Genomic DNA, 26,867 nt, shown 5'->3' with positions numbered 1-26,867 from the left:
ATTTTGGTACTTAAGTGTATTTTGAGTCTAATCCTTTTGTACTTTTACTTAAGTAAGAGATCTAAGTATTTCAAAATTTTCTCCGACTCAACAAAGATAAGACCGACATAATTATCTTTGGGCCACGGAAAGAAAGGCAGAGTGTCAGTTCTCACCTTGAATCGCTCTCTTATCACTGAGTCAAGCAAGAATCATTGGTGTTATCCTGGACTCAGATTTAAATTTCCACAGCCACATCAAATCAGTAACGTCATCTGCCTACCACCATCTAAAAAACATTGCTAGAGTCAGAGGAATAATGTCAAAGCAAGACCTTGAAAGGCTTACAAATGCCTTTATTTCCAGTAGATTAGATGACTGCAGTGGCCTGTTTGTAGGCCTTTAAAACAAGCTCTTTGGCAACTTCAACTTGCTCAGAATGCTGCTGCTCAGGTCCTGACAAAAACTAGGAAAATATGACCACATTGGTCCAGTTCTAAAATCCTTACACTGGCTACCTGTCACTCAGAAAAGCGATTTCAAAACTTGTTGCCTGTGTATAAATCACTCTGTGGTTCAGCGCCCTAGTGTATCTGACATGCTTGTGACATATGAACCTTCTAGGAGCCTTAGGACATCTGGGGCCGGCCTACTGACCGTCCCAAGAGAGAATCTCCAGCTACAACATAAAGACACATTCACACACAGCTCAACAAAAACACAGATTAGCTTTTCACCCAAAGCAGCTTCACCACAACTTAAATATACATATATTATATTATATTGAATAATGAAGCAATCTTTGCTTCAAGTTCTAAATTATGCTGTTACGAAACAACTGTGATTGTTCTGTGCTTAATGCAACCAAAATAACACTCATTTTATTTTAATTGTGTAACATAGAGTCTGATGTGTAACTTGAACAACCTGTGCATGTTTGTCTCTCTCAGACTAAATAAAGAATAACAGGACATCATATATCTAAGAAATCAGCAAATTCAGGCTTTGCAGAGAGATTTTTATTATGTTTCTTTAGTCAAGAGAAACAGAAAAAGACAATAAACCAGCTAGAAAATAAAAACAAACTTTTCAAGAGAAATCTGAAATAAATAGAGAAACAGCTGAAACATTGGGCTCATCTGTGCTGCAGGATCAGTTTGGTTTGCATTTTAAATAAAAATCAGTTTTGGTATGATTACAGAATTTCTTTTTTGTTCTAGTTAAAGCGCGTCCACAGAGAGCAGTCGGTGGGTTTGCTTTAGGTATCAGTGCAGTCAGAACTTTGTTTAGGTTAACAGAAACAGCAGAGGTGCAGTAGAAACAAGACGAAAATACTCATTTTGTTTTCAAAGCGTGGAAAGTTTGAATCGACCTCGTTCCTGCTTGTTTCTTTCACACTGTCTTCTCCGTGCTTATGCTCGTCTGAGTGGTGGTGGCGTTGGTGTATGTGGGGACGCTGTACTTGGTGAGGACAGATTTAAACTGCTCCAGTGTGGCGTCGGTTCGAACTCCCGTTGGGTCGAAGTGAGTGCGACTCACCCTGAAGCCGGCCTCTGTCAGGTACTGAAGAAACTTGTTCAACCTTTGAAGAGAAAAAAAAAGGTATTATAAATGTATTCAAAGATGTATATTTTCTTCAGTATTTCTATAGAATTTTAAAGGATCGGTCTGGGGTTAGTCTATATTTTTCAGGATTCCTGAGGTCAGACGTCTCTTACTTTGGCATGTTCATGCCTCTGATGCTGTGGCGGTGGATACTGTAGTAGAAGGGTGGGTGATCCAGAGACGCATCACACTTCAGCTTCTTCACTACATTCCCAGACTCTTCTCCCGTCTTCCTCTTCCCTGCATGAAAACTAAATATTAGATCTGAACAGGAAACTGAACTGCAGCAGTGACTCCATTTTACAAACTTCAAACCCTGCAAGGCGCAGACCTTCGTAGCTTTATTTTACATTCTAGTGAAGATCTCAAAGTTTCCAAAGACACCTTATCAGTTGGACTGAATTTTGGGGAAATGCATATAACATAATGCACAAGACATCTGGAATATTTCCATTTGTTGTGATGCTGCAGCTGTAGAAAAACAAGGAGTTTTTGTACCTTTAAGCTTCAGTGAGGTGTTTGAACAAGCAAAAATAAAATGCAGAACCTGTTAGTCTCATACAGTTTGGGAAAAGGCTGTTCTGGAAGTACAAGAAACTGAAGAAGATAAAACCAAGAGCGTAAGAGGTTAAAGAAATCATTCATATTTATGTTTTCCCTGCAAAGCTTCAACATTGTAAATTCTCTGTTGAGTGTACAGCACACTTGAGCTACACTGCTCTCTAGAGGATAGAAATGGAGCTACAAAGTGTAACAGGTCTGTCCTGCAAAGTGAGAGGAACCCCCTGCTCTTCCTAGTTTTCCTTGTTAACTAGCCCCTCTCTGTGATACTCTGTGATTGGTCTATGATATATTGGTTTTAAATCCTGTAAATAAAAAGGGAGGGCAGAATTGCTTGTGGTTGTTTGCCTATTTGTGAACCAACTGCACTTGCAGTTTACATCTATGTCTGTAAAAACATGGATGCTTCACATGCATCTTCCATCTAGAAGCACAGAAAATCTATCAGCACAGTTTCAAGGTGAACACCCAAGATTAGTGTCACCAATTCAGTATCTGACAAAATGTCTCTCCTTCTGTTCCTGAGTTATGGTGTTGAATTATGTCCAGAAAAGTATTTTTGCAGAACATGATGATGTCACAGTGAAATTAACATTTGACCTTTTGGATAGAAAATGTCATCACTTCATTATTTTATTCTATCAGACATTTATTTTAAGTTTTGTCACAGTTAGTAAATTAATTCTTGGGTTACTGCCAAAAACATATTTTCTGAGGTCACAGTGTCCTTTGACCTTCCCCCACCAAATCTGAATCAGTTCATTCTTCAGTCCAGGTGGACATTTGTGCCATATTTGAGGAAACTACCGCAAGGCCTTCTTGAGATACTGCATTCACAAGAACAAGATGTAGGCAAGTTCACAGTGACCTTGACCTAGGCTTTGACCACCAAAATCTAATCAGTTCATTTCTGAGTCAAAGTGGACATTTGTGCCAAATTTGAAGAAATATCCTCAAGGTGTTCTTGAGATATCGCGTTCAAGAGAATGGAATGGATGGACAACCCGAACATAACACCTTTGCGCCAGCAGTGGCCGGAGACATAATTGAAAGAAATTATTTTAATATTAAATTTTAATTTTAAAAAACAGAAGGGAGATTTCAAGCTCATGAGCATACCAGTGAGAACTATAGAGGGTACGCCATTGATTTCTGCATGCCAGCCTGAATAGTTTTTGGCTGGACTGCAGCATGTGAGGCCAACCGTAAAAAAGTGTCTGCCCGTCACTGAGTGAGAGTGAGTGATGACGTTGCACCAAGTGATGATGTAAGACGCAGGGTTTCCCCATTGGCCATTGCTCTTTTAAAATGAATAGGCGCTGATAATCATTTTATGTAACCAGTGTAGCATGATAGCATGGTGGAATTAGCAAGCTAGCTGGCTAACTAGCTAGCTGCTACATGAGTAAATTTTAAAAACTCATTGCTTCATGCACACACTCTTGTCACAGCATAGGAATGCACATTGGTATCATCATATGAGGGAAAACTTTCATTTTCAGTAACCACTCTAACGTTAGCTTTAAAAACATGGTGAAATTAGCAAACTAGTTAGCTAGCTAACTAGCCATCTGCCATCAAAGTTCCAGACAGAGGAAAGAGAGGATCACCTCATCAATTTGTCTGAGGAACAGCCATGTCTGTATGACACATGCTTTGAAATTTATAAGTAACATTACTGAATATTAAATGTTAAAATGGCCAAACTGGTGCTGCCACCTTTGTAACAACTTTAACAAGAGCTCGGACAATTAAAAGGTTTGACCGATTAATTGGCTCCCAATTTAAAGACGTTTTACAAGCTAACATTATCAGCAGAACTTGGCTCTGAAAGTGACCAATGACTGCGCAGCCTCCACCAGTCTTGTGGGGATGTACATCACTGACCAAAGAGAAAAGGGGAGGGTTGTATTTATTGATCATTGGGTACAGCTCCAGAGAAAGTAGCTCCCCTCTGCCGTGTGACTTTGTCTAAGTGAATTAATCTACATTTTAAGATGTATTTACATGAATTTTTGGACTGGAACACAACAGCAGGGAAAAGTTTGTAACTGACTGAATGCTGCTACTTCCCATTTCAAATTAAAAGCTCTTGTTTTAGGGTAAAGCCATATACTAGGTTTTATACAGCAGTTAATTAGTGCTGATATAATAGAGTATAACCAGAGACCGTTGATAAACTGAGACGGCCCACTTTGGATTCCTAACTTTGTTATGCAACTGCTGTACAACAATTTCCCTCGGGATAATCAAAGTTCTATCATCATATTTCTTTCAACCCTAAAGAGACACATACAAGCTAGTTTTGAGCAACAAAAAAAAACCTGGTTTTCCACACAATATATAGTTGGGAAAAATCCAACGACAACTTGTATGCATGTTTGGCCAATAAGGCTAGTTCCTATTCTCAATAAAAACAAACCTGTGACTGACTCACCAGATTGCTCAGCAGGACCCGACTCCTCTCCGCTCTGTAAGGTCTTAATGACGACTCCACACTCCACTGCAGAGAGGAAACATTATTCTGTAAACAAGGGGTTTCTTCAAACAAACATCAGACACACATCACAGATGAGGTGGGATGTTTTACCCTGGTTGGTGAGAGCGGACGGCCCGTGGACTAAAGACTTGAGGGTGGTGCACTCGGACTCGCAGATCAGAGTTTTGACAAGCGGCTGGATGTCGTCCATGCTGTGCTTCACCGCTGCCGACAGCATCCTCCTCAGGAAGCCGGTGTTAAACAAAGGACCAGACCTGAACACAAACACACACACACACACACACACACACACACACTGCAAGTTTGAAATCAGACGTTATAGTGATGCTTTCCTTATTTCCTTCAATAATGGACACTTTAACAGAGATAAAAACAGTATAATCCAGACATGTATATTTACATTTAAAATAATTTTGGCCCAACAGGAGAAGAATCAAATGACACAAACTCCCATTTTTGGGAGGTATCAACAGGTTTTTGGATATGCTCAAATATTGCAACATTGACCTTTTCAAGAAGGCAGTTGAAGGAATGAAAGATGAAGGCTGAATTTGGTGAAAAACTTTGAAAAAATGCTGGCACAAGCGACTTTTTTCATATTTTGATAAATAACATGTTAGGCCACGTTAATCGCAGTACACACAGCTGCATGTAAACGGTAATATTACTGGATACATTCATTTTCAGGACGGCATGGTGGTACAATGGTTAGCGCTGTCCCCACAGCAAGAGGGTTGCAGGTTAGAATCTGCCTGCCGGCTGGGGCCCTTCTGTGTGGAGTTTGCATGTTCTAACCGTGTCAGCGTGGGTTTTCTCTGGGTTCTCCAGCTTCCTTCCACAATCCAAAGACATAAAAGTCAGGTTAATTGGTGACTCTAAAAAAGGTGTGAGTCTAGGGTGTACCCTGCCTCTTGCCCAGTGTCAGCTGGGATAGGCTCCAGCCTCACTGCAAACATGTGCCTGGATAAGTGGAGGGGATAATGAATGGATGAATGTTCATTTTCATTAGCCACGGTTAGTAGGAATATGGTCTCTTTGGGAATAAGGGCAAAAACCGGAATATTTTTTGTGCATGTAAATGTAATCGATGGCAGTGTCAGCCACAACTCAATAGTCATCATTTTTGCATTTAGGGTGCTTTCAGACCGCATTGCTCACATTGTTCATTTTAGTCAAACCGTACAGTTTGAAAACGAGGCTCCAACTAGAAATGTAAAACATATGTTTTGATGTATTGGATGTGCTGAATGTGCATATTAAGGCAGTACAGGAGGAGGTGCACATTAATAATCCTCTGGGACTGTAACATGCTCATGCATGTTTAACCCAAACAATGTGTAATGTGACTGCAGTTGGTTTGGATCAAGGTTGGAACACGTTCTCACCACAAACAAACCGCACAAGAGTTTATTTGTAACAGGACTGAGACCACCGCTTCAAGAAGGTGTGAAGGTCCGGTTCTTTGGTGAGCACCCAAATGTGATTGCTTTGTTCACACCTGCCCAAACAAACCGCACTTAGGGGGGCAAACGAACTTGAGTTCGATTGAACCAAACCAAACAGGGCAGGTGTGAAAGCATCTCCAGTCGGTGCTGCCACCAGATGGCTGAGGCTTTCTGGATTAGATACAGTTTTCAGTGACTTCTCAGCTCAGTGAGGTGTGTCTGTCTGTGACTGATGCTGCTGTGGGCAGTGGTGCTGAGAGGTTTACCATAACGGTCCCAGCTGCACCGCTGTCTTTCCAGGCAGACTTCCATGGCAATTACAGGGCAGCGTGTCTGCAGGAAATACGAATAAAGACATGATTTACTTTCTGTATCTACCGCAGCTTCCTGTACGTATTCTCTGCAGAAAATTTAACAACAACTCACCATCCACCATGTTTCCCTGTTTGAGGAAGACTCTCTCCTCACACCACTGACAATGGACCAGTTTCCTTAACTTCTTTGCTGACTCATCAGCCTGTGTAGGTCCTCTGAGGACTCTCACCACCACCAGGACGAAATGCTCCAACGCCACCGCCAGCAGCACCTCAATGCCTTTATTACAGCGAGCCGCAGCTCTACAACAGACAGCGAGAAGTACGTTTTCTCTAATCTTATTACCACATTGGGTTAGACGTACATCAAGAATTTAAAGTCTTACCTGGCCACAGTGGCTACCACCATGCGTGCAGCCAGCTCTTTGTAATACTCAGTGCGTACTATGTGACAGCCATAGTGACGCAGGGTGACATTGGGAGACTTGGCGTACAGAGAGCCTGTGTCTGTGGATGTCACAGAGATGATCCCCAGGTTCCGGACGTTTCTGAAGGCCGCATCCAGGTAGTTCACTGCTGTCCCGAATGGATCCAAATGACTGAAAGATTCAAGAGATAAAGTAACTTCTTAAATATCTAACAGCAAATATTTAGAAAGCATTTGTCTTTATTATTCTGCAGTATAAAAAAAATGCACCCAGGCTAATCCCCTTTGACAGACAAGCTAGACACATTATAACTAGTGAAAAAGTCCATTAATGGGGTAAAAAAATTAATTGGTAATATTTCTTGAAATAAGCACAGAAATCAAGCCACTACAAAAAACACACTATCCATCTAGTAGAAAAACACCTGATATAATCAATGAAATTTCAAAAATATTTTCAAAAACAGATCTACAAAGAAGGATTGAAACATTAATGTGTACGTTTGAACCATACAGGGAGCCTCAGCAGGTCATTTTTTCCTTTTATTAAAAAATGAACATGAAATGAAAATGAAATAAAAAAAACATGATTGAAAAATGGATGTAATCAATAATTTAATCCATTTTAGATTAAGATAATCAGATCCTGGCTGCTACTTTTACAGTATTTCTGGGACTATTCTATATTTGTCTTGTTGTCATCAAATCTCAAATGTGTTAGTCCATCTTGCAAAACTTTCTGACTTCCTGTCTGTGTCTCAGCTACAAGCCCATTGATTCCTACTGAATAAGTAACTCTTCAAAACATAAATATATAGTTTAATTTTTTTAAAAGTTTCAGTTTTTCCCAAAACAGCTGCTTACTATAGTTTTTATCAAACAAACAGGAGGAAATAGTGCATTTGTTGGTGACGATCCACATTTGGTGCTCTCGTGAGTATTTGGTGCAGCAGGACGGTGTATGTGGGACTGAGCCAAAATGAACTACAGTGTGTGTTCATAGTGGTGAAGGGACATGTCACCCAGTGCAACATTGTGGCTCACTGATATGTTTTTAACAACAATGGAGCTCTATGATACTCACACAATACTTGTCAGTAGATTCAGTCACTGTTAGTTTGAGTCTGAACATGAAGGTTTTGGTGACAAGAGGAAAAATAGTGAATATCACCAGACTTGTGACCATGTCATTTTTTTTTAGATTGTACTTTAAAGTACTTTCTTTTCCATAAGTAAAGGTTTCACAGTTATTTTTACAGATTAAAGGCTAAATGATAACTATAAATATGTATTCGTCCTTTTCCACCTAACCGCATGTCAGCAAGTATTGATAAATTACTCAAACTAATCTGATAAATAAGATAAATTGATTTCAACGTTGATAAAAATCTTCCTACTTACATGTAGTCAAAGGGCCACAGGTGCATGGTGACGTTGGCATCCATCTTGGCGACTTCCACTGTAGCGATGGGCGCTCCCTCTCCTTCACTGCTGGTCCCGTCGGGCCCCCGGGGACCTCGAGAGCCTCCGTCCACCCGGATGTGGTTGAGTTCACAGTTCTCTTTGATCATTTTGACGCATGTGTCGCTGATGTCTGTTATGGTCACTTTGACTGCATTACGAAGGTGCTTCGCCCACTGGAGGCCCATAATCCCTGAGTGACAGAGAGAGACACAGAGAGAGGGGAGTGTTGAAGTGAAGGTCGGGAAACATTTCCTCAACCAATACTTCCAAGGCACAATGTAAATGTATACTTTCTGCTTCTTGCACATCTCTTTCCATTTTAAAATATATGTTTTACATATGTTTTTAATGTTTTTGTTCTATTCAAGATTCTTGACTTGCAGTGCTTGTTTCCTTTTTGCTTTTCTCTTACTTAATACTGTACCTAGGCAAAGTCCTTGTACATTGAAAACCTACATGAAAATAAACCCGATTCAGATTCTTATGTGGTTTAACTTGATAATCAATCTTCACAGCAAAGAGCCATTAACACGCTTATTGGTCTCAGATTCAGACCTCAAGATGTTAATTTCTTTAAACTGGAGCTGCAACAGTCAATGTCTCTCATTTTTTTCTGTTAATCAATTACTCTATCCCCCTATAACAAAATGCCACACCATTTATTACTTGATCACACCACCACAGGTTTTTATTACTGCAAAAAAATCTGCTGGAATTTTTGTCACAGTAGATTTGAGTGCAGCCCTAAATGTGACATAATTTACACATAATTTGGTTGTTGCTGCAGCACAAACACAGCAACACAGATAAATAGAGAAGAATAACAATGAACTAATAAGAGGAACAAAACACTATAATATGACTAAAGTACAAGATAGACACTTCACATGAGCATTTGGATATTAAAGTGTCAGTGGTGTGATTAATGCTGCAAAAAAATCAGTGTAACATATTAACATAATATAGTATAAAATGGTTAATTCAATCTCACCTGTGGCTCCAAAAGCATCCAGACACTCGATCGGGCTTCTCTCCTCCGCCAGAACAGCGAGCGAACAAAACACCAGCTGCCTAAAATACACACACAAACTCTGCTAAAAAGGATGGTTGCAATCAAAGTTTAAAAAAAATTGCACACACGCACACACACACACGTATATTTATAAGAACTAAAGTCTCATGTGAATGATGCTGACCTGTTGGTCTTCATCTTGCGGTTGAAGTAGGTGTCACTCTTCTGAGGGGTGGTGTGGTTTGGGAGGAGCTGGACGTTGGTTCCAAGTTCTTTCATGATTTCATACGCCTGACCAGACGGAGCTGCCGACACACATTACACATTGAAAGCACTCAGAAAAGTCATCACAGTATCATTACTTTTTTTTTTTTTGGTGCAAAACCATCCAGATATGCCCAAAGAGAACAATATCTGTCTCTTTAATGCTCCAATATGTTCATCAGCTAGTCTCTAACTGTGTCTGTTTGCTACTGAGCAGGTAGTGTACTATAGCGTTTTACAGCCTTTTCTCTGAAAATGGCACTATGAGAGCAGTGAGAATGAATCAATAAAGTTGTGGGCCCGACAGATAAACAGTGAGCTAGAACTTACTGTAAAAATCCAAAATCTCTGTAAAGCTGAGGGGAGCTGCAGAGTTCCACTTTCACATTCAAGTTGTCCACTATATACTGTAAATATGTGAAACTAGTGTAGAAATTTGTTTATTTCACTCAGGGACAACAGTGAAAAAAAGCTTATGTTTGTGACTCTTGATCCTAATGTATCGTCTTATTATGATATGCAAGTGACCAAAACTGGATATCTAGTCTGATACATAGACTATACAAATAATGGACATAGCGTCTGTGACTGACAGTTTTGAAGCCTCCAGTTTGGCATTTCGGCTGTCGCCATCTTGTTATTTTGGGAGCCAGAAGTGACCATATTTTGGATGAGAGGGTGGAGCTGTGGAGGAGTCAGGGGTGCACTGGGCTCACAGACTGTGGCGATGCCTTGCAGACAGCCTGTAACTCAGGTTGCCTCGCTGTAATATATGCGTAACTTTGGGCATTAATAAAATGTAAACGGGTAAGTTACAAAAAAAACTCACAACCTGTACAGTAGTCATGAAAGTTGAAATTATCTACAGAGACCAAAACTGTTTTTTGAACCAGGCTGTAAATGTTTATTTATGCGGTTAGATGTTTTATGTTTTCATGGAGATCCTGGTATGACAACCAAAAAAAAAAAAAGACCAGGTAGCATTGTTAGGTGGTCAGCAAGATTATCAGCAAGCAAGAATCCTCCTTGTCCTCCTTGACATCTTTTATGGCCATGTCTCAAGGAAACAAGGAAGGATTTTAGGGAGTTCAGGGCCGGGTGTTACTTGCGCAAAGTGCGACAGATTTAAAATTCCCCTTTGTCCCAAATTCAATAAACATGCTTCATTTGCACAAAGAGTAATTCTTACTTTGTACTTTTTGCTCACACTTAGCATCGTAGCACTTTCCAATCCTTTTTTTAACACTCATGATTTTTAACATCTTTTTTATAGGCTTTATTGGTGTACTTTTACATGTTTAATGTTATTGTTTATCTGTGCTCTGCTGCAAGCTGATTTTCCCCTAGTGGGACAATAAAGAACTGAACTGAATAAGAAAAATAAGCAGCTTGAGCCTGGAGAGTATTAACCAAAAATCTGTGTGACAAACTGGAGGTGTGGAGTGTGAAGGATGTGGGTGTTCACCAGGGAAGGTCCGACAAAGACAGAGTATAGAGCTGCATTATGTAAAGTCTGGGATCCAGGATTTTTGGATCTTAAAGGGGACCTATTATACTAATTTTTTGCTTAGATTCATACTTGTATTTTGAGTTTCTACTAGAAAATGGTTGCATATTTTAATGGTCAAAAAACACTTTATTTTTCTCATACTGTCTGTGCTGGAACACCCGTATTCACCCTCTGTCTAAGAGGCTCCATTTATCTCATAAAGCCTTCCCAAAAAAAGGCTCAGTCTGCTCTGATTTCTCAGTGTTTCCAAATCTTCAATATCTCAGCATCCCTGCACTGTCATTGCAGCTGGGAGAATGGCTTAATGTAAAAAATCTGACATTGGAACAGTACATATATGGCACAAAATAAGAAAACACATCATAGGTCCCCTTTAACCTGAACAGGGGACTGAAAGTCTACTTTAATTCTGACCATTTTTTTTAAAATCTGTCTCCATATCTCCCCAGCATTTGTACCAAGATTGTGTCAGTGTTCATTACCCGGCTCCTCAAACGGCACGTCTGAGCTCCCTGAGTAGCTGGCTTCAGTCTCTCCTTTGTTGACATGTCGCTTCAGATGGCTGATCATGTCCGTCTTGCGGGCGATGGTGACAGAACACACCACACAGTGGTAGTGAGCCACGTGTCTCCCTGAAGCCTGGACAGAAAATGACAGAATATTAGTATATTCCTTTGATAAATATGTTAGTGACAGGATGAGGTAGAAGCACACTGATGATGTTTATTTCTATGTGGGAGTTGTGCTTTTGTACTTTGTTGCTTTGCCTTTTTTAAAAATTAATTCTTTATCTTTATTTCTAAGCAAGCCACTTTGTATTTAGTCTTATTTGTGTGTTTGTATAGGCTAGGGATGGGAGGATTTAGAGGTTCTGTTTGGAAATCTTTCTTCTAGTTCACAATATTGATTGATAAAGATGCTACGTAAAATAAAAAAAAAATCAGAAATGACAGGAACCTTAAAATAAAGCATTTCTGCAGCACAACAACATGTATGCTTAAGACAAGTTTGTGAAAAGTGAGAAGGGATTGACATGAAAGGTCCATCTGTGGTGATGCAGCTTGAAGCCACAGGACAGTATTGTTCCAAGCTGAAGGGAACTTGATCTGCAGATAGTGTGTGTCTAATTTCTCACCGGATCTCCACTCAGGCTGGGCTTCAGGTTTCTGCAGGGCAGGTGGCATATGCACATCCTCTGGCCTGTTAAAGGTCAAGGGTCAAAGGTCAGTAATTCTGTTGTTTGAATTCAGATTTGATGAGCGTCTTCACAGTCAGCTTGATTTACTGAGACCAAGATATCAGTAGATGATGCTTTCACACATTTTTCTGTGTTTTCTGTAAACAGATCTGGACATGACTAATTTTAGCTTTGTTTACTTATTCAGACATTACAGTTTTAAGTAGGCATTCTACAATATGTGGCCAAAAGTATGTATACTTCTGTCCATGTACTTTGGAGCTGCTCATAGGCTACACTGGCCAGCTACCAATTAGCTGTTAGCTAATAGCTAATATTATTAGCTAATAGCTAGTAGCTTACATTGTACATTCTCTAAAAACTAACAGATAAGAATCCCAAATGATTTCTATTTACAACACTGTGAAACAATTAAATGGCAGAGCCAATAAATCTTAGATGTTTTTACTTGATAAGAAACTAAAATGATGAGCGGATTATAAGATGGTCATTTCTGTCAATCAGCTAATTCAACGTTGCCCCTTTTTGCCAATAGCAGGGTTGGAAATTAGCACCAGCCACCAGCCAACTGCTGGTAAAATATGCCAGTGGCTGCTAGATTCCCTTTACTCACCAGCCAGAAAAACAATGGTAATCTATTAGGTCCTGATCACACAGACAGCATTTTAGCAGCTAGAGGTGCCTTTTTGTAATTGTTGATAATGAGAATGGAGCTTTTTGCTCACTGTTTTCGCGTTGCGATGCATCTTGCATTTCTGCGCACTAGGGGCCTTGTGTTCTTGCCGTAGAGCTCTCCACTCCTCGTCAACTTCTTTGTCATCTTTTTTTCCCATTGTTCAACCAGATCATTTGGGAGGCTGGCCTTCTGTGGTGTTCACAACAAGTTTACAGTTGGTAAACAACGGAGGAGAAACTGGTGGTAGTGGTTGCTGGATACCCAGAGCTATACGGCCCGACGATACGGCCATCACTGAAGCGAAGCTCCTGGACCAACTGGTGCTTCTCTGTGATCCACCCTCTTTTTTAGGATCTCATGTGCCCACACAGATCTCTGTTTCCCTGTGCCCAACAAACTATTTACTGACAGCCTCCCACCCGAAACCAGAGCTAAAAACGAAGTACCCCCTGCCTGTCCATTTTAGGAACTAGATACTAAAAAATGGTAGACAGATTACACAGGAAGGTTAGTGTCAGGTGGTGATGGGGTGGTCGCCTGGAAACAATAAAAAGGCACAGCAAGCATTTTTTTTTACTAGTGGCAGTAAATTAAAAAAAGGCAGTGTAGTGTGCCACACGTTTCGCAACCTGCAAAATGCTTTCAGTGTGATCGGGGCCTTAAGTGGCTGGTAGATTTTGGAATCCACAAGCCACAAGTAGACAGGAAGACAAAAAGTCAATTTCCCACCCTGCAACTGGCATGAACACATACAAACACACACACACACACACACACACACTTGACCTCCATGCCAAATTTTAACCCCATAGGGCAAAGATTTTGGCTATCAAAGGGTGGGGTAACCGACCGACAGACAGAGTAAGCTATAGAGCTGCTGGTTGCAGCTAAAAAGGAATTTGATTGATCTGCACAGTAGCCTGGTGAGACCATCCTGATGACGTGAACTCAACATTCTGTTTCACTCTCTGTATCAGTCTCTATCTGTACAGAGCCCCGACCTCAACCCCATCTAACACCTTTGGGATGAACTAGAACAACGATTATGAGCCAGACCTGATCGGCCAGCTTCAGTGTGAGTGTGTACGTGTTTCATATTCCTACCTTCAAACTCCACATAGACTTTCCAATGGAGGTTCTGCAGGTGTCGCCGGAGCTTGTGGCTGTAGCAGGCTTTAAACTTCTCCTCAGGACACAGAGGACACGACTTCCGTCCCGCTGATGAGTGGAAACACAAAATCAATTAGCAGGGCTGCAACTAACAATTATTTTCATTATTGCTTAATTTGCTGATTATTTTGGCTTGTAAAATGCAAATAAAAAAAACATATTTCAAATGTCATGTCATCACAGATCTCTGAAGACAAATATGACATCTTAAATATCTTGTATATTTGACCAACACTCCAAAACTTAAAGATATTTTGTTCACCATCACAGGAGACATAAAAAGCCACAAAAATTACCAATTGAGGTGCTTAAACAAGTTACATTTTGGCACTTTTGCATCAAAAATTACAGTTAATCAATTATCAGTGGTTTCTGATTCATTCTCTATCAACTGACTAACTGTCCTCCAATTCTACCTCTATGTCGTCTGATTTATTTATTTTTTCACAAAATAAGAGAAACAGAGGAGAAGAATGGTGAAGATTTACAGAATAACTGAACTTACCACCATTGAGGTCAACCAGCCCCTCGAGGCCCTCCAGTTTAGTTTGGATGGAGATGTGTCTCTCTGTTTTGCAGAAAAGGAGAACATTCAAAGTTTTTTTCTTTGAAGTCAGAAAACATCTGCAAAGTTTGAGTTGACTATCCTGTCATTAAAGTTTCCTCCTTCAAGTCGGTGAACACAGATGGTATGAAGCCATATCCACCAATCAATACATAAAAACAGCTTTTATGAACTCACCAGCAGTTGTGGTTGAAGGTTTAGCATCGCTGTCTGCAGCAGCTTCAATCTTCACAGCCTGTTCTCCAGCTTGGTCACCAGCTGACGTTGCCTCTCCACCATCTCCACCTTGACAGACAGACAGGAAGGGAAACAAGATGGATCTTTAAGCTATTTTGATTTTTGTTGTCAAATACATGGTGCAATAAATGCTGTTTCCACAAACAGAAAGTTAGTTCAGCTTAACGTGTTTGAAGAGTGCCTTTTTTGGCTGACTGGCCACTTTTCAAAACCAGTTTATGTCCTCCCACTTTCAAAGGTCAGAGATGGAAAAATCCAGGTACATTCATCAGAGGCAGTGAAGCCACTAATGATTTTTTATTCATCTACAAAATTTCAGAAAATAATGAAACTGTGAAATGATTTCTTGTTTCCAACAGCACGTAACTCAAATATAATCAGTTTACTGTGATATAAAACAGAAAAACAGATAATTTGACACTGGAGAAACTTCAACCAGAGAATGTTTGAATGTTTTTAGATGGAAATTCTTAATATAGCATTTACAAGAATTACATTCCTGGTATTGCAGGGAACAAAAACAATTACAGCCAGCTCAAGGACAGTATTTCTAAGATAGTTCACTTGAGTATTTTCATTTTTTTTTACTTTATACATCTACTCCACTACATTGTGGAGGCAAGTATTATACTTTTTACTCTGCTACATTTATTTTCTAACTTTAGTTACTTTGCAGACTCAAATTCTAAATACAAATAAGGGATGGGAAGAGATACAATTTTATCAAAAATCATGATTGAAAATAAAAAGTTGATTGTGGTGAACTTATTGGGATAATTGTGAACATTATGTCCAGCAGCATCCAAAGAGACTGTTGGGCAGCCAACAATTAAAGAGACTCTACGAAAACAGACTGCATACAAACAGCTGAGAAGCCCACTTGCATGTTCATTTTAGGAGTTTTGAGCATATTTTAATAATCAAAGGGGTTATATCTGGAATTGCAATTACGTTGGCCAGGATAATTGTGACATGCAATTTTCATATCCTCCCATGCCTAATACAAATGATTAATAACTAATAAATAATGATGTACTATTGTAGTTTAAACTACCCAGCAGTAGGCTTCATAAGCAGTTAAAATTATCCCCACCTTTACTGGTTGCAACATCCAAGATGAATATAAATATGTCTTTGAAACTGGCCTGAAGGCTCTGAAATTTATGTATAATGTATACTTTTTCCTTTTGTACTTAAACTATATTTACAAGCTAATATTTTTATACTCTTGCTCAAGTTTTGAATACAGGACTTTACTTCTCACAATTGTTTTTCCCCAAACAGTTGGTTTTGCTTAAGTAGGCTAGAAGATCTGAACCCTTCTTCCACCTTTGACTTTCACAGTTAAAAGAACAATAAAATGAGGAAACAATTGATGATATAGAGACTTTTTGGTGACTATTCAAGATCTTGAGTAGTAATTTGGTCTCATAGCCTCAGTACCTGTTCCCACTGTAAGTTTACACAACAAATTAACATATATTGTTATATTAAACAACAAATGAGCATAATTTATTCACAATAACAACATGTTAACATCATGTATTTACAAACAGCATCTTCTCCTTCTCACACTTTCTAAATCCTACAATGAAGTTTAGCTAACCTAACGCTAGCTGGTTGTTAAACCAACATGTTTGGGCACGCGGCTTCGTAAATATTAAACCGTTAATATGCCGTTCATAAACGGACAGTTGATGTCCAAGCTGAGCGGTCCTGTAGTGCAGCTCCGCGATGAGACCGTGTCATATGAAACTGTAGTGCAACCCAAATCCAGCACTCTAATAAAGCCTCTACGGAGAGACACACTAACGTATGATACTGCTAACGACAACGGTTCAGCTAATATTAGCTTAGGACGCTTTTGTCGCAGTTATTGTTGACTATTTAGGTCCTATGGCGGAGCTCCGTGGTGAGGCCCTCGTTTAGTTCAGCAGTTACAAACTCATACTCTCCGTGAATTCACCGAACAGCGCTGATGATGACTACACGACAATTTATTATCCACTTTAAGGTCCCAAATTTAGCATTCAGACTACAAACGGGCGCAGTTAACTTACGTTTGATATCGACGTCCTCCTGGTGTAGCTCAGCAGCGTCTGCCTCTTTGAGCTCCGCCATTGCTAACTACAGCAACATACGCAGGAAATGTTCTGTCGTACGTACTTTACGTAAACTGCGCAGTTTGTAAACGTAAGTTTCGGTTGCATTTCACATATTTGACTCATTTAACGGTTAAAAGAAATCGTCAAATAATACCAAAAGATTTAACACATACAGCTGCAACTGACAAAATCTCAAAGGTGACAGGTGAATGAGTCTAAATAGCCTGTGACGAAATCTTATATGTCTATATATACATATATATATATATATATATATATATATATATATATATATATATATATGTATATATATATATTCGTTTTGTTTTTTTTGTGTTTTTTTTCGTTTTGTTGTTTGTTCGGTGAGAGAGAGTGAGGACACACCTTGTCTTACAAAGTTCACTTTTTGTATTGCTTGATATATTATTGATGGTCTTCTATGATTTAATATCTGTAGGCCTAATCATGGACTTGCAGCAGATTTAAATACTTTTTGATAGACTCGCTTGCTGAGGCCAGGCGAAATTCGTGTATTATCTGGGAATAAAGTCTATTTTAATACATCTTTTTTTTTAAGTAACTGATGTCATAAGTAGGCCTATACGCAATCCCTTTAGGCTCCATGTAACGTTTTAGGTACTTCAGTAATTATTAATTAGTTTGTATTTAATATAGCCTAAATAAGATTGGTTTGTACCTCATCTCGAACATGGATCTCGAAACTTTTTTTGTTTTTTTATTAGGAAGGCATGACCCGCCCTACTCTTCCTCTGATTGGCTTACCCTGATATTCTTACAGCAATGCATTTTAACCCAAGCCTAACCTTACCCAATCGTCAGTTCTCATGCCGAAAGCCAAAGCTGCACGTAGCTAATCAGAGGGAGCGTAGGGCGGGTCATACCTTCGCCACACTGGGAAAAGAAAAAATGACGACTTGGGTAAAACGATAGGTGGCAGCAGAGCGTCATTATGCAGGTCACTATGTCAGTTCTCCATACCGAAACTCTGCAGACAGCAGAGTCCTGAACAGAGCTGCTGCCCAAAGTATCAACATTTTCCTATTTCACTCAGTGTGGCTTCAAGAAAAAAACATTCTAAAACTATAACATCTTAAAATGACAAAATCTGATGAGTCATGTTTTAGTGTAGGCTATTTCAGATGGGGCTGTAGTTCCCATTCCTGGAAAACGAAAGTTAAGGCGCGTTAAGAGAGACAACAGGACTTCATGAGCAAATGCCCAACCTCCGATCGCTTCCGATTCACTGTGAACATTCACACTGTGTGCTCAGCAACATCACGACGTTTACAGCAAAGCAGAAGCTGGACGTCCAACTGATATTTATTGAGCAACTGAGTCAAAGAAGCAGCTGAATGATGAGGTGAGTAGCTACATCTCATATCATTGTATGAGTTAATATTAAGAATTCGATCATTATGATTTATTTAAGCCTCAGAGTCGGAAATATTAACTTTATGGATCCCACAAGACAATGATGATGATGTAGAAATATAGCTTACTGTTCAGAGTCCTCAATCAGCCAGCTTCCTTCAGTGCTGCATTCTTTCTTTATTCTTCTCCTCTGTGTTTCTCCCTTCTTCCCTCTCAGTCAGAGCCACAGGGATTTCAATTACTTGTATTTTATTTATTGTTTTCAACAATTGTTACTGGTCGATCGTTCTCTAAAGGTTTTATCTCACTGCCAGGAGTAGGCTATCATTTCGGTGGACAAATTGGAGAAATGCTAAATCCATCTTTTTTGTTCAGTTAATTCTTTTTCTCAGTCCATTTACCCTTGCTGTGAGTTTCTCACCATTTCTTTCCTTTCCTTTCTCTTCCTAGGCTCCTTACTTGCCTCCTTCTGCCTTACCTCTTTGGCCATCTTTTCTTATGTCTTAACTCACCCTCTTTTGTCTTTTTTCCCCCATCTGTCCTTCTTTTACGCCTTTTTTGTTTGATGTACTACTATATATTAAACTGCCCAACCTATATAGAGTAACTAAAATGAGTTCCACATTTACCAGCTGCAACATTATGTGATGAACACATTAATACATTAATAGTTATGATTCTGTATGAATCCAAATGGGGCCCTTTTCAGTAATGACTAGGCTGCATTTACTTTTGGTACTGATGCTAATACTTTAATTTGAGAGACATTTTGAATGCGGGACTTTTACTTTTAACAGATTATTTTGACTGTAGTGGTATTACTGCTTCCTACTCCATTCCTTCCTTAATTTCTTTCCTTCCTGCACATCTAGTGCTCCTTACTCTATTCCTTCCTTCCTTCCTTCCTTATGTCTTTACTGTCCATCCAATTCTCCATACTCCATTACTATCTTTCCTCTTTTACCTCCATTCATGAGATAAACAATAGTTATCCAAACAAAGTACACTTCACAGCATATTGTATGAATCTACTGATGATGTGTTTAAATATTTGTTATCTGTATTCTCCATCAGTGCTGCTCAGAGTCAAACAACACTGGAGTCCAAACTGGAGGCCCTGCAGTGCCACTTCACCTGGGATCTGGACCCTGGTAGGCCCAAACTCCGCCTCAGGCACAAGCTAGAGGACATTGGCACCGAGGAGGGAAACAGCTGGCTGGGTCACATTTACAATCTGCGTGGGTTTATTCAGTATGACCTGGGGTTTAAAGAAGACGCCCAGCGTTTGTTCAGCAAGGCTGCAGAGGCCTTCCGCCAGATGAGAAATGCAGATGAAGGTCCCTGGTTAGTGGTGAACTATGGGAACCTGGCCTGGCTGCACCACCACCTGGGAGAACAAGCAGAGAGTCAGGCTTACCTGTCAAAGGTCGATGCCCTGATCAATAAATACCCATCTCCATCCCAGGATGAGCTCCATCCGGAGATCTGTGCTGAAAAAGCCTGGACCCTGATGAAGTTCAGCGCAGAACAAAAGCAGCTGGCTGCAGATTACTTTGAGACAGCCATCAGGATGCAGCCAGGCATGGTGGAGTGGAACACCAGCCATGTCTTAGGGTTAGTGGGTGCTTTCAAGCACAGTGAAACAGGGCTGGAGGCTGACATCTTGGAGAAGATGAGACTGGCCAAGGAGCAGGATCCAGAGAACTTGTACCTCGCTGTTCACTACCTTGAGCAATGTGCTAAGAAAGGAGACAGAATTGAAGATGAAGCACGTGAGTTGGCCATAAGGGTTTTGAGAAATCCTGTCAGCAGCTACAGCGGTATAAAAGGGTTATTACGAGTTTACAGACACTATGTATCTATTGATGAGGCCATTGATTTGGCAGAGGAGGCTCTGGAAAACCATCCAGATGAGCGTTATCTGAAGAGATGTGCTGCACTCTGCTACAAATGGAAGATCCTTTTCTTCAGGGACAGTCACCCAAAGCAAAGCATGATAGACAGAGCAATCAGTCTCCTTAAGGACGTGATTTCTCTTTACCCTCATTCTTCACTTGTGAAGAAAATAGACCTCGCAAATATATACGCAAAGTCAAATTACGGCCAGGCTCAAGCTGAGCAGATATACAATGAACTGCTACTAAGTGATCTTGAACCTGTGGACAAACAGATGATTTACAACCACTACGCAAAATACTTAAACTTTGAAAGACAGGATCGTAACGGGTCAATAAGATATCACATGAAGGCAGCAGCGATACCGCAACAATCCTACTTTCGTGGGAACAGCATCCAAGCTCTGGAGAGGATTAGAGACAGAGGCAGGAACCGCATGTGTAGAGAAATAGAGGAGTTTCTGGCAAACCTGCAAGAGCCATAGTGTTTACAGCACTGGTTTTAATGGGAATTGCATCACCAAAATGATCTGTAGCACATACTGATTAATTTGATTGCACATTAGGAAAAACAACAGGAAAGACTTGTAGAAGTTGTAGAAATGATTACTTCTTAAAATAAAGTTAAAATTGGTATGAGAAGCTGAGAGTGAAGACCCGCTGATGGCAGCATGGCATGAATTAAAATGTTGCCCATTAAATGCAAATTAGAGCAGATATACTTAATTCCTGCTAATCCTCTGATGGTGAGTCTATTGAAACAAATGGATTTCACCATTATAAATGTGAGCATGCTTATGCCTCAAATTAGTCAGTAGGGTCTATGCTAAAAGTGCTTGTCAAATAATTAGTTAGGATTAGTTAGGATACAGTAACGTGCACCACAAAAGATGATTAGCACAGTAATGAGGCTGTAAATAGTACAAATACATACAGCTATTAAATATAAAATGTATGAACTTATTCTCCAGTAAGTGACCAAGCAAACTGACCAGTTAGCTCTGAGTGCCTTTTCCCTCTTTTCAAAAGTAACTCAGTCCCCAGAGCAAAATGTTGGCTAGCGTTTTGATGGTGTAGCTCGCCAGCTACAGTAGTTTACCAAGTATTTGAGTAGTCACTATGTCAACAAGCCTCCAGAACTGAATGTTAAGCAGAGGTGTAGCCAAGATTATTTCACTCTGATGTAAACACAAATGTGCTGCTTGACACAAAATACTAAAAGTTGCTCACCATATTTGCTAATGAGTGTGCTACACTTGATAGCCTGCCAGTGTTAATGCATTTGAGGTGTTCAGCTAGAGGGAGTCACATAATAAGTTTGCTTCAGTGGGTCAGCTTAAATATGGTGGATAATTTCAGCCAGAATTTAAATTCAAAGGGAAGAAGGCAGCAACACCCAATTTAAAACATGGAAAGTTCAATGAACTCATGGTTGGTTTTGGTCTTTTCATGGCTAACACAAAGAACAATGGTGTATTTTGAGCTGTATCCTTAAAAGGCAGGTTTCAACACGTGTCTGTCAGTTTTAGTTAAAGCAAGCTAAAGTTAATGGAAAATGAGGCTGTCTAAAAATATCTAATGAAAAACTGTAAGCAGTATTACACTAATTTGTACGAAAAGGACAGAATCATCCAATAAAGTACGAGCACGGTCTTTAAATATCATTCCACTTTGAACATATATATGTTTTTTACAACTTTCATGTAATCATGATGTTTTTCTTTTCCTGTTGTGCTGATGTTTTCCCTTTGCACTGCTGTTTAGGTTTAAATTAACACTCGATAATAAATATGCTCTGCTTTAAGAAAAATAAGACTGGTAATGTCATTGTTATTTGATGTATAGGATGTATAGGCTAAGTGTGCCAAGCTGTATGTAGTTGTACACAATGTATTTGTGTGTATTAAATAAAGATTATGTACACTAAGAAATCTTATTGAAGTTTTGGTGGTTATTATATAAGAAATTAATTACTGTACTCCATACAGTCTTGTGGTAGACATATTCCATTTACAACTTTTGCCACCTAAATCATTTTTTAAATTTCAACTTTTAAGTCAATATAGAAAAACATTCAACACATTCGACTGTTTGTTTTGAAATATATGTAGTATGTTGTACACAAGGCACTCAATGGACATTATTTAAAGTGTAACTTTTTAAAGCTACTGTCAAATTTTTTTTCCAGTTAAACCAGGCATATCCAATGTCCGGCCCAGGGCCAGACCTGGCCTGTGGATTCTTACTGGCCCCAAGCATGCTGGTCAAAATTATACAATTTGTGGCCCATCACAGAATGTTGGTGAGTCAAGCAAGTTCACTTTGCATTGTTTTCCATTCACCTCAGCATGCAGGGCTATCATACAGTTTGTAGACATGCACCAAGTAGGAACTATGCAGGCAGACCTAATGTGTTTTCATAAACAGATGGTAAACAAGCAAACAGACAGTGACCTAATAGCAGACTGCTAGGGAGCAGACATGACCACAGCAAAGAAGTGTAAAGTTGTCAGCAGGGCTGCTGCTTTCAGGAGCGGTGAAAAGTTGAATACTTTCCCACTGAGAGATAAAACAGTTGCATTTGTCTCATTTGTAGCCTATAGGATTTTTTTTCTTTAATAACCCATATAATTCGAGAAGCAGCTGGCCCTCCAGGTATTTTCACATTATATAATCTGGCCTCCATTCAGTATAATTTGGACACCCCTGAGGTAAACAAAGACCTGACAGAGTGAAGCGGTAACCAAACAGTAATCTGGTTTAAACTGTAGGTGGCAGCAGAGCGTTATACTGTAGGTTTCTTCACTTAGCAGCTGTCACAGCCCCTCATCACTCTGCAGACAGACGCTGCTCAAAGTGTCCACAGCTACATATATAAATGTGTTTAACTTTAAAGTAATGGGCACGTTATTATTTACATTTGATGTGGGGCATCTTGGGTTTCACTCAGTGTGCCATCATATTCTTCTTTGTCTAAAAAAAAAAAAAAACAACGTTTCTAACCATGAATCAGCTTAAGAGAAAACACAACCACACAGTTTGATGAGTCATGTTAAAGATTTTTTCCTGATGTGGCAGTAAGTTTCAGTTCCTGGGAAACGAAAGTCAAGGAGCATTATCACAGAACATCATCCAGATGCCCCGCCCTTGGCATCGCCTAGACTTCAGCAGGCTATGAATGTGAACACTTCTGCTGCATGCTCAACATTATTTACAGCAAAGCAGATATTGCATCACTGACTTCATACCAGCGAATCCAAAGCAGCATCGAGATAAAAAAAAAAGAAAGAAAGAAGAATCAGTAGGCTAATATTTAGAGAACTTCTGAGTAGAGGAAACAACTAAACGATGAGGTGAGTTCTGCATTTCATATCACTGTAGGAGTAGCCTAAATGATAATGTATTTGGCATTTTCTCAGAGTCCCAGAGCCCGAAATTTCAACATTATGAACTTTATAAGTCGTTTAAATATTTCTCTCCCTCTTATTCTTTGCTGAGGTTTCTCAATATATTTGTTTGTCTTTTCCGTTCTTCCCTTTCAGCCAGGGCCAAAGGGATTTTAAAATTTGTATTTTCTTTATAATTGCTGTTCGATTGTGTTCTCAAAGTTTTATCCAACATTTTATATGTGGGGCCCATGAGGGAAGTGAATGGACTGAAAAATGCATTTTATATGTGGGGCCCATGAGGGAAGTGAATGGACTGAAAAATGAGCTATATATGGGATTGTCCACAGGTTCCATATTGGCCCCGTGCCAAGTGCCCACATGGGTGGGTTTACCCAAGTGGACCCCAGATAAGATGCCCAATTTGGGCCCATACCCACTTGGTACCCAGGTTGCCGCAGCATTCCCTACGTGGAGCTTGTGAAACCACCCATGTGGGCATTATTGGGTTATTTGTAGGGAGCGTCTTCCATGACCAACACAGTACGGCATTGCACATGGTCGGTAAGACGGCATTGGTGCAGGCTCACTGTCAGAGGGTTATATAATTCACTTCCACTCCTCACTACCTGGTGTGGGATGGCACTCAATGTGGCGGACCCTCCGTGTAAATACGGAAATGGAGTGGAGGTGGTTAGAGTTCAGGGTGTGGTTTGGGAAAGGCCATTTATCTCCTTGTATCATTACCCACCCTCTTTGCTGTGGGACACCATTTTCTGCTTTCATCATGAAGTCTGTCTCATCATTGAGTAGAATGTGGTCTCAAGCCTGGGCTTCCCTGGAAATTTAAAGTTAACTGCAGCTTTAAGAGCACTTGTTTGCACTTCCCCTTAAGTGATTAACCAAGCAGCAACCTCTGGGGCTGAAAATGGAGACATGTATCACTGCAGACACATTCTGTTAGCTTACACAAAACAAATAAACAAACTGTGCCCACCACTAGTACAAGACAAGCCCCCCAACATGACGGCTATCTAAAGTGCCACAATGCTACACTGGAGTGAATACATGAGACCAAATGTAGCAATAATCCACCGTATGATTCATAATATATAAAAACATGATTCACTTTATAAGTAACTAGATGTAACCCTTCCCTTTACCCATATCCTAACCTTAACCACCTCTCTTTGAACTTAATACTTCATAGCTAAAATTATCTAATTGCTCACTTAGCAGTAGCATAACAAGATGTAGCCTTCCCATGACCCTTACCCTAACCTTAACCACCACTCTTTTGACATAAAATGTCATAGCTAGCTAATCGCTAACTTAGTAATTTTGGCAGGACTTCTGCTTCCAGGCCAAGGAGCGAAGGGGGCTGATCGTGGACTGACATGTAGGTGTGGTTGGAGAATCATGTTGCTGCTCCAGCTGCATTTATACCCACTCAGATGAATAACGCCAACACAGAAGTGCCAGAAATTGCAGTTCATTGAACCGTCACTTGAGGCTGCCTCCAGGAGCCAGTCAGTCCCCATTGACCCCCATGTTAAAATGCCCAGCTTCAGTTTTACTCAAAAATATAAACCTGTTTACAGCCTTGTGCAAAAAACAGTTTTGGTCTCTATAGCTAATTTCAACATTCATGACACTTGCGTGTGGGATGAAATTTTAGATAACTCACCCATTTACATTTTATTAAGACTTAGGGGCTGCTTTGAATGACAGGCTGTCTGCCTATAGTGTCCTCGGCTTCTCAGTCAGATCCACCCCTTGCTCCTTCACAGCTCCACCCTCTCGCCCAAATATAGTCACTACTGGCTCCAAAAAAGCAAGATGACGACGGCCGTAATGCCGAACTCAAGGCTTCGAAATGGGAGTCCACAAACCAGTGGGTGATATTACAGTTGCTCCGTCCATTGTTTTATACAGTCTATGGATCTAACATGCCAGCTAGGACCACTGACTCATCAAACCTTCTGATTTCATTTTGAAGTGGTGCAGCACTGAAAATACTCAGGACATGGTTACTCAGGAAACTAGAGTAAAAAATACTTCTACTCCAAAATATTAAAAAAAGGAATTAGAATAAAAGTATACATTTTGTTTAGGAAATGTGGAGAAAAAGTAAAAGTTAACTATGTTGTATGAAGTTCAAAACAGATACAAAAAAAAAACGTAACCCACCACCTACTGAGTATACTACATTAACAACAGTGGCGTAGGTATAGGCAAATGGGGCCCTTTTCAATAATGACTAGGCTGCATTTACTTTTGGTACTGATGCTAATACTTTAATTTGAGAGACATTTTGAATGCGGGACTTTTACTTTTAACAGATTATTTTGACTGTAGTGGTATTACTGCTTCCTACTCCATTCCTTCCTTCATTTCTTTCCTTCCTGCACATCTAGTGCTCCTTACTCTATTCCTTCCTTCCTTCCTTCCTTCCTTCCTTATGTCTTTACTGTCAATCCAATTCTCCATACTCCATTTCTATCTTTCCTCTTTTCCCTTCCTCTACATGAGATGAACAATGGAGTTACCATTCTTGCAATCATTTATTGATGGGACGGATTAAGGGAAGACACAAATAAGCTGTACAGCTTCAGCTTTTTCCTTTTCAATCTACAGTATTTATTAAAAAAAAAAGAAGAGTATAAGTATGATGTGTACTATAATGCAAAGATAATATGCAAAGATTGTAATGTGCAATGATTGAAAAAAACAAAACAAAAAAAAATAAAGTACACTTCACAGCATATTGTATGAACCTACTGATGATGTGTTTAAATATTTGTTATCTGTATTCTCCATCAGTGCTGCTCAGAGTCAAACAACACTGGAGTCCAAACTGGAGGCCCTGCAGTGCCACTTCACCTGGGATCTGGACCCCAGCAGGTCCAAACTTCTCCGCCTCAGGGACAAGCTGGAGGACATCGGCACCGAGGAGGGAAACAGCTGGCTGGGTCACATTTACAACCTGCATGGGTTCATTCAGTATGACCTGGGGTTTAAAGAAGACGCCCAGAGTTTGTTCAGCAAGGCTGCAGAGGCCTTCCGCCAGATGAGAAATGCAGATGAAGGTCCCTGGTTAGTGGTGAACTATGGGAACCTGGCTTGGTTGCACCACCACCTGGGAGAACAAGCAGAGAGTCA

At 40.0% G+C, this 26,867-nt stretch overlaps 4 protein-coding genes across 4 annotated transcripts in view; 2 read left to right on the top strand and 2 right to left on the bottom strand.

The window, feature by feature from the left end:
* Nucleotides 1-970: 970 nt before the first annotated feature.
* Nucleotides 971-17,071, bottom strand: trmt1l (tRNA methyltransferase 1-like). The gene is made up of 16 exons (XM_050055871.1): nucleotides 16,988-17,071; nucleotides 14,868-14,975; nucleotides 14,631-14,693; nucleotides 14,060-14,173; nucleotides 12,217-12,281; nucleotides 11,564-11,720; nucleotides 9,492-9,612; nucleotides 9,287-9,366; nucleotides 8,233-8,485; nucleotides 6,791-7,003; nucleotides 6,517-6,707; nucleotides 6,357-6,423; nucleotides 4,736-4,899; nucleotides 4,583-4,648; nucleotides 1,698-1,824; nucleotides 971-1,561 (listed from the first exon to the last, which is right to left on the bottom strand). The coding sequence occupies exons 1-16, from the start codon at nucleotides 17,046-17,048 to the stop codon at nucleotides 1,372-1,374; spliced, it is 2,040 nt and encodes a 679-aa protein (XP_049911828.1). The 5' UTR covers nucleotides 17,049-17,071; the 3' UTR covers nucleotides 971-1,371.
* Nucleotides 13,142-26,867, bottom strand: part of prpf38a (pre-mRNA processing factor 38A) — a 91,517-nt gene continuing 77,791 nt past the window's right edge. The window contains exon 9 of the mRNA XM_050055874.1: nucleotides 13,142-13,152. The gene's annotated coding sequence lies outside the window, so the exon portion shown is untranslated. The remainder of the gene's footprint in view (nucleotides 13,153-26,867) is intronic.
* Nucleotides 18,119-22,255, top strand: LOC126397249 (interferon-induced protein with tetratricopeptide repeats 1B-like). The gene is made up of 2 exons (XM_050055873.1): nucleotides 18,119-18,413; nucleotides 19,499-22,255. Exons 1-2 carry the CDS (start codon nucleotides 18,406-18,408, stop codon nucleotides 20,802-20,804), a joined length of 1,314 nt encoding a protein of 437 aa, XP_049911830.1. The 5' UTR covers nucleotides 18,119-18,405; the 3' UTR covers nucleotides 20,805-22,255.
* Nucleotides 23,453-26,867, top strand: part of LOC126396965 (interferon-induced protein with tetratricopeptide repeats 2-like) — a gene marked incomplete at its 3' end in the record, with an annotated part of 58,096 nt that continues 54,681 nt past the window's right edge. Inside the window, exon 1 of the mRNA XM_050055372.1 lies at nucleotides 23,453-23,672. Within this exon, the coding sequence (XP_049911329.1) occupies nucleotides 23,668-23,672 (5 nt within the window). The remainder of the gene's footprint in view (nucleotides 23,673-26,867) is intronic.

The sequence above is a fragment of the Epinephelus moara genome, chromosome 10 (genome assembly GCF_006386435.1).
Source record: "Epinephelus moara isolate mb chromosome 10, YSFRI_EMoa_1.0, whole genome shotgun sequence".
Taxonomy (NCBI): Eukaryota; Metazoa; Chordata; class Actinopteri; order Perciformes; family Serranidae; genus Epinephelus; species Epinephelus moara.
This window is presented reverse-complemented; position numbering and strand designations above follow the sequence as displayed.

Bases quoted from the DNA above. Each gene is read 5' to 3' on its own strand.
- trmt1l (XM_050055871.1), bottom strand. From the start codon at position 17,048: ATGGCGGAGCTCAAAGAGGCAGACGCTGCTGAGCTACACCAGGAGGAC. The intron at 8,486-9,286 runs GTGAGATTGAAT...TCTGTCACTCAG, and splicing joins GGATGCTTTTGGAGCCACAG to GGATTATGGGCCTCCAGTGG. The intron at 6,708-6,790 runs GTAAGACTTTAA...TGTCTGTTGTAG, and splicing joins GTGGTAGCCACTGTGGCCAG to AGCTGCGGCTCGCTGTAATA.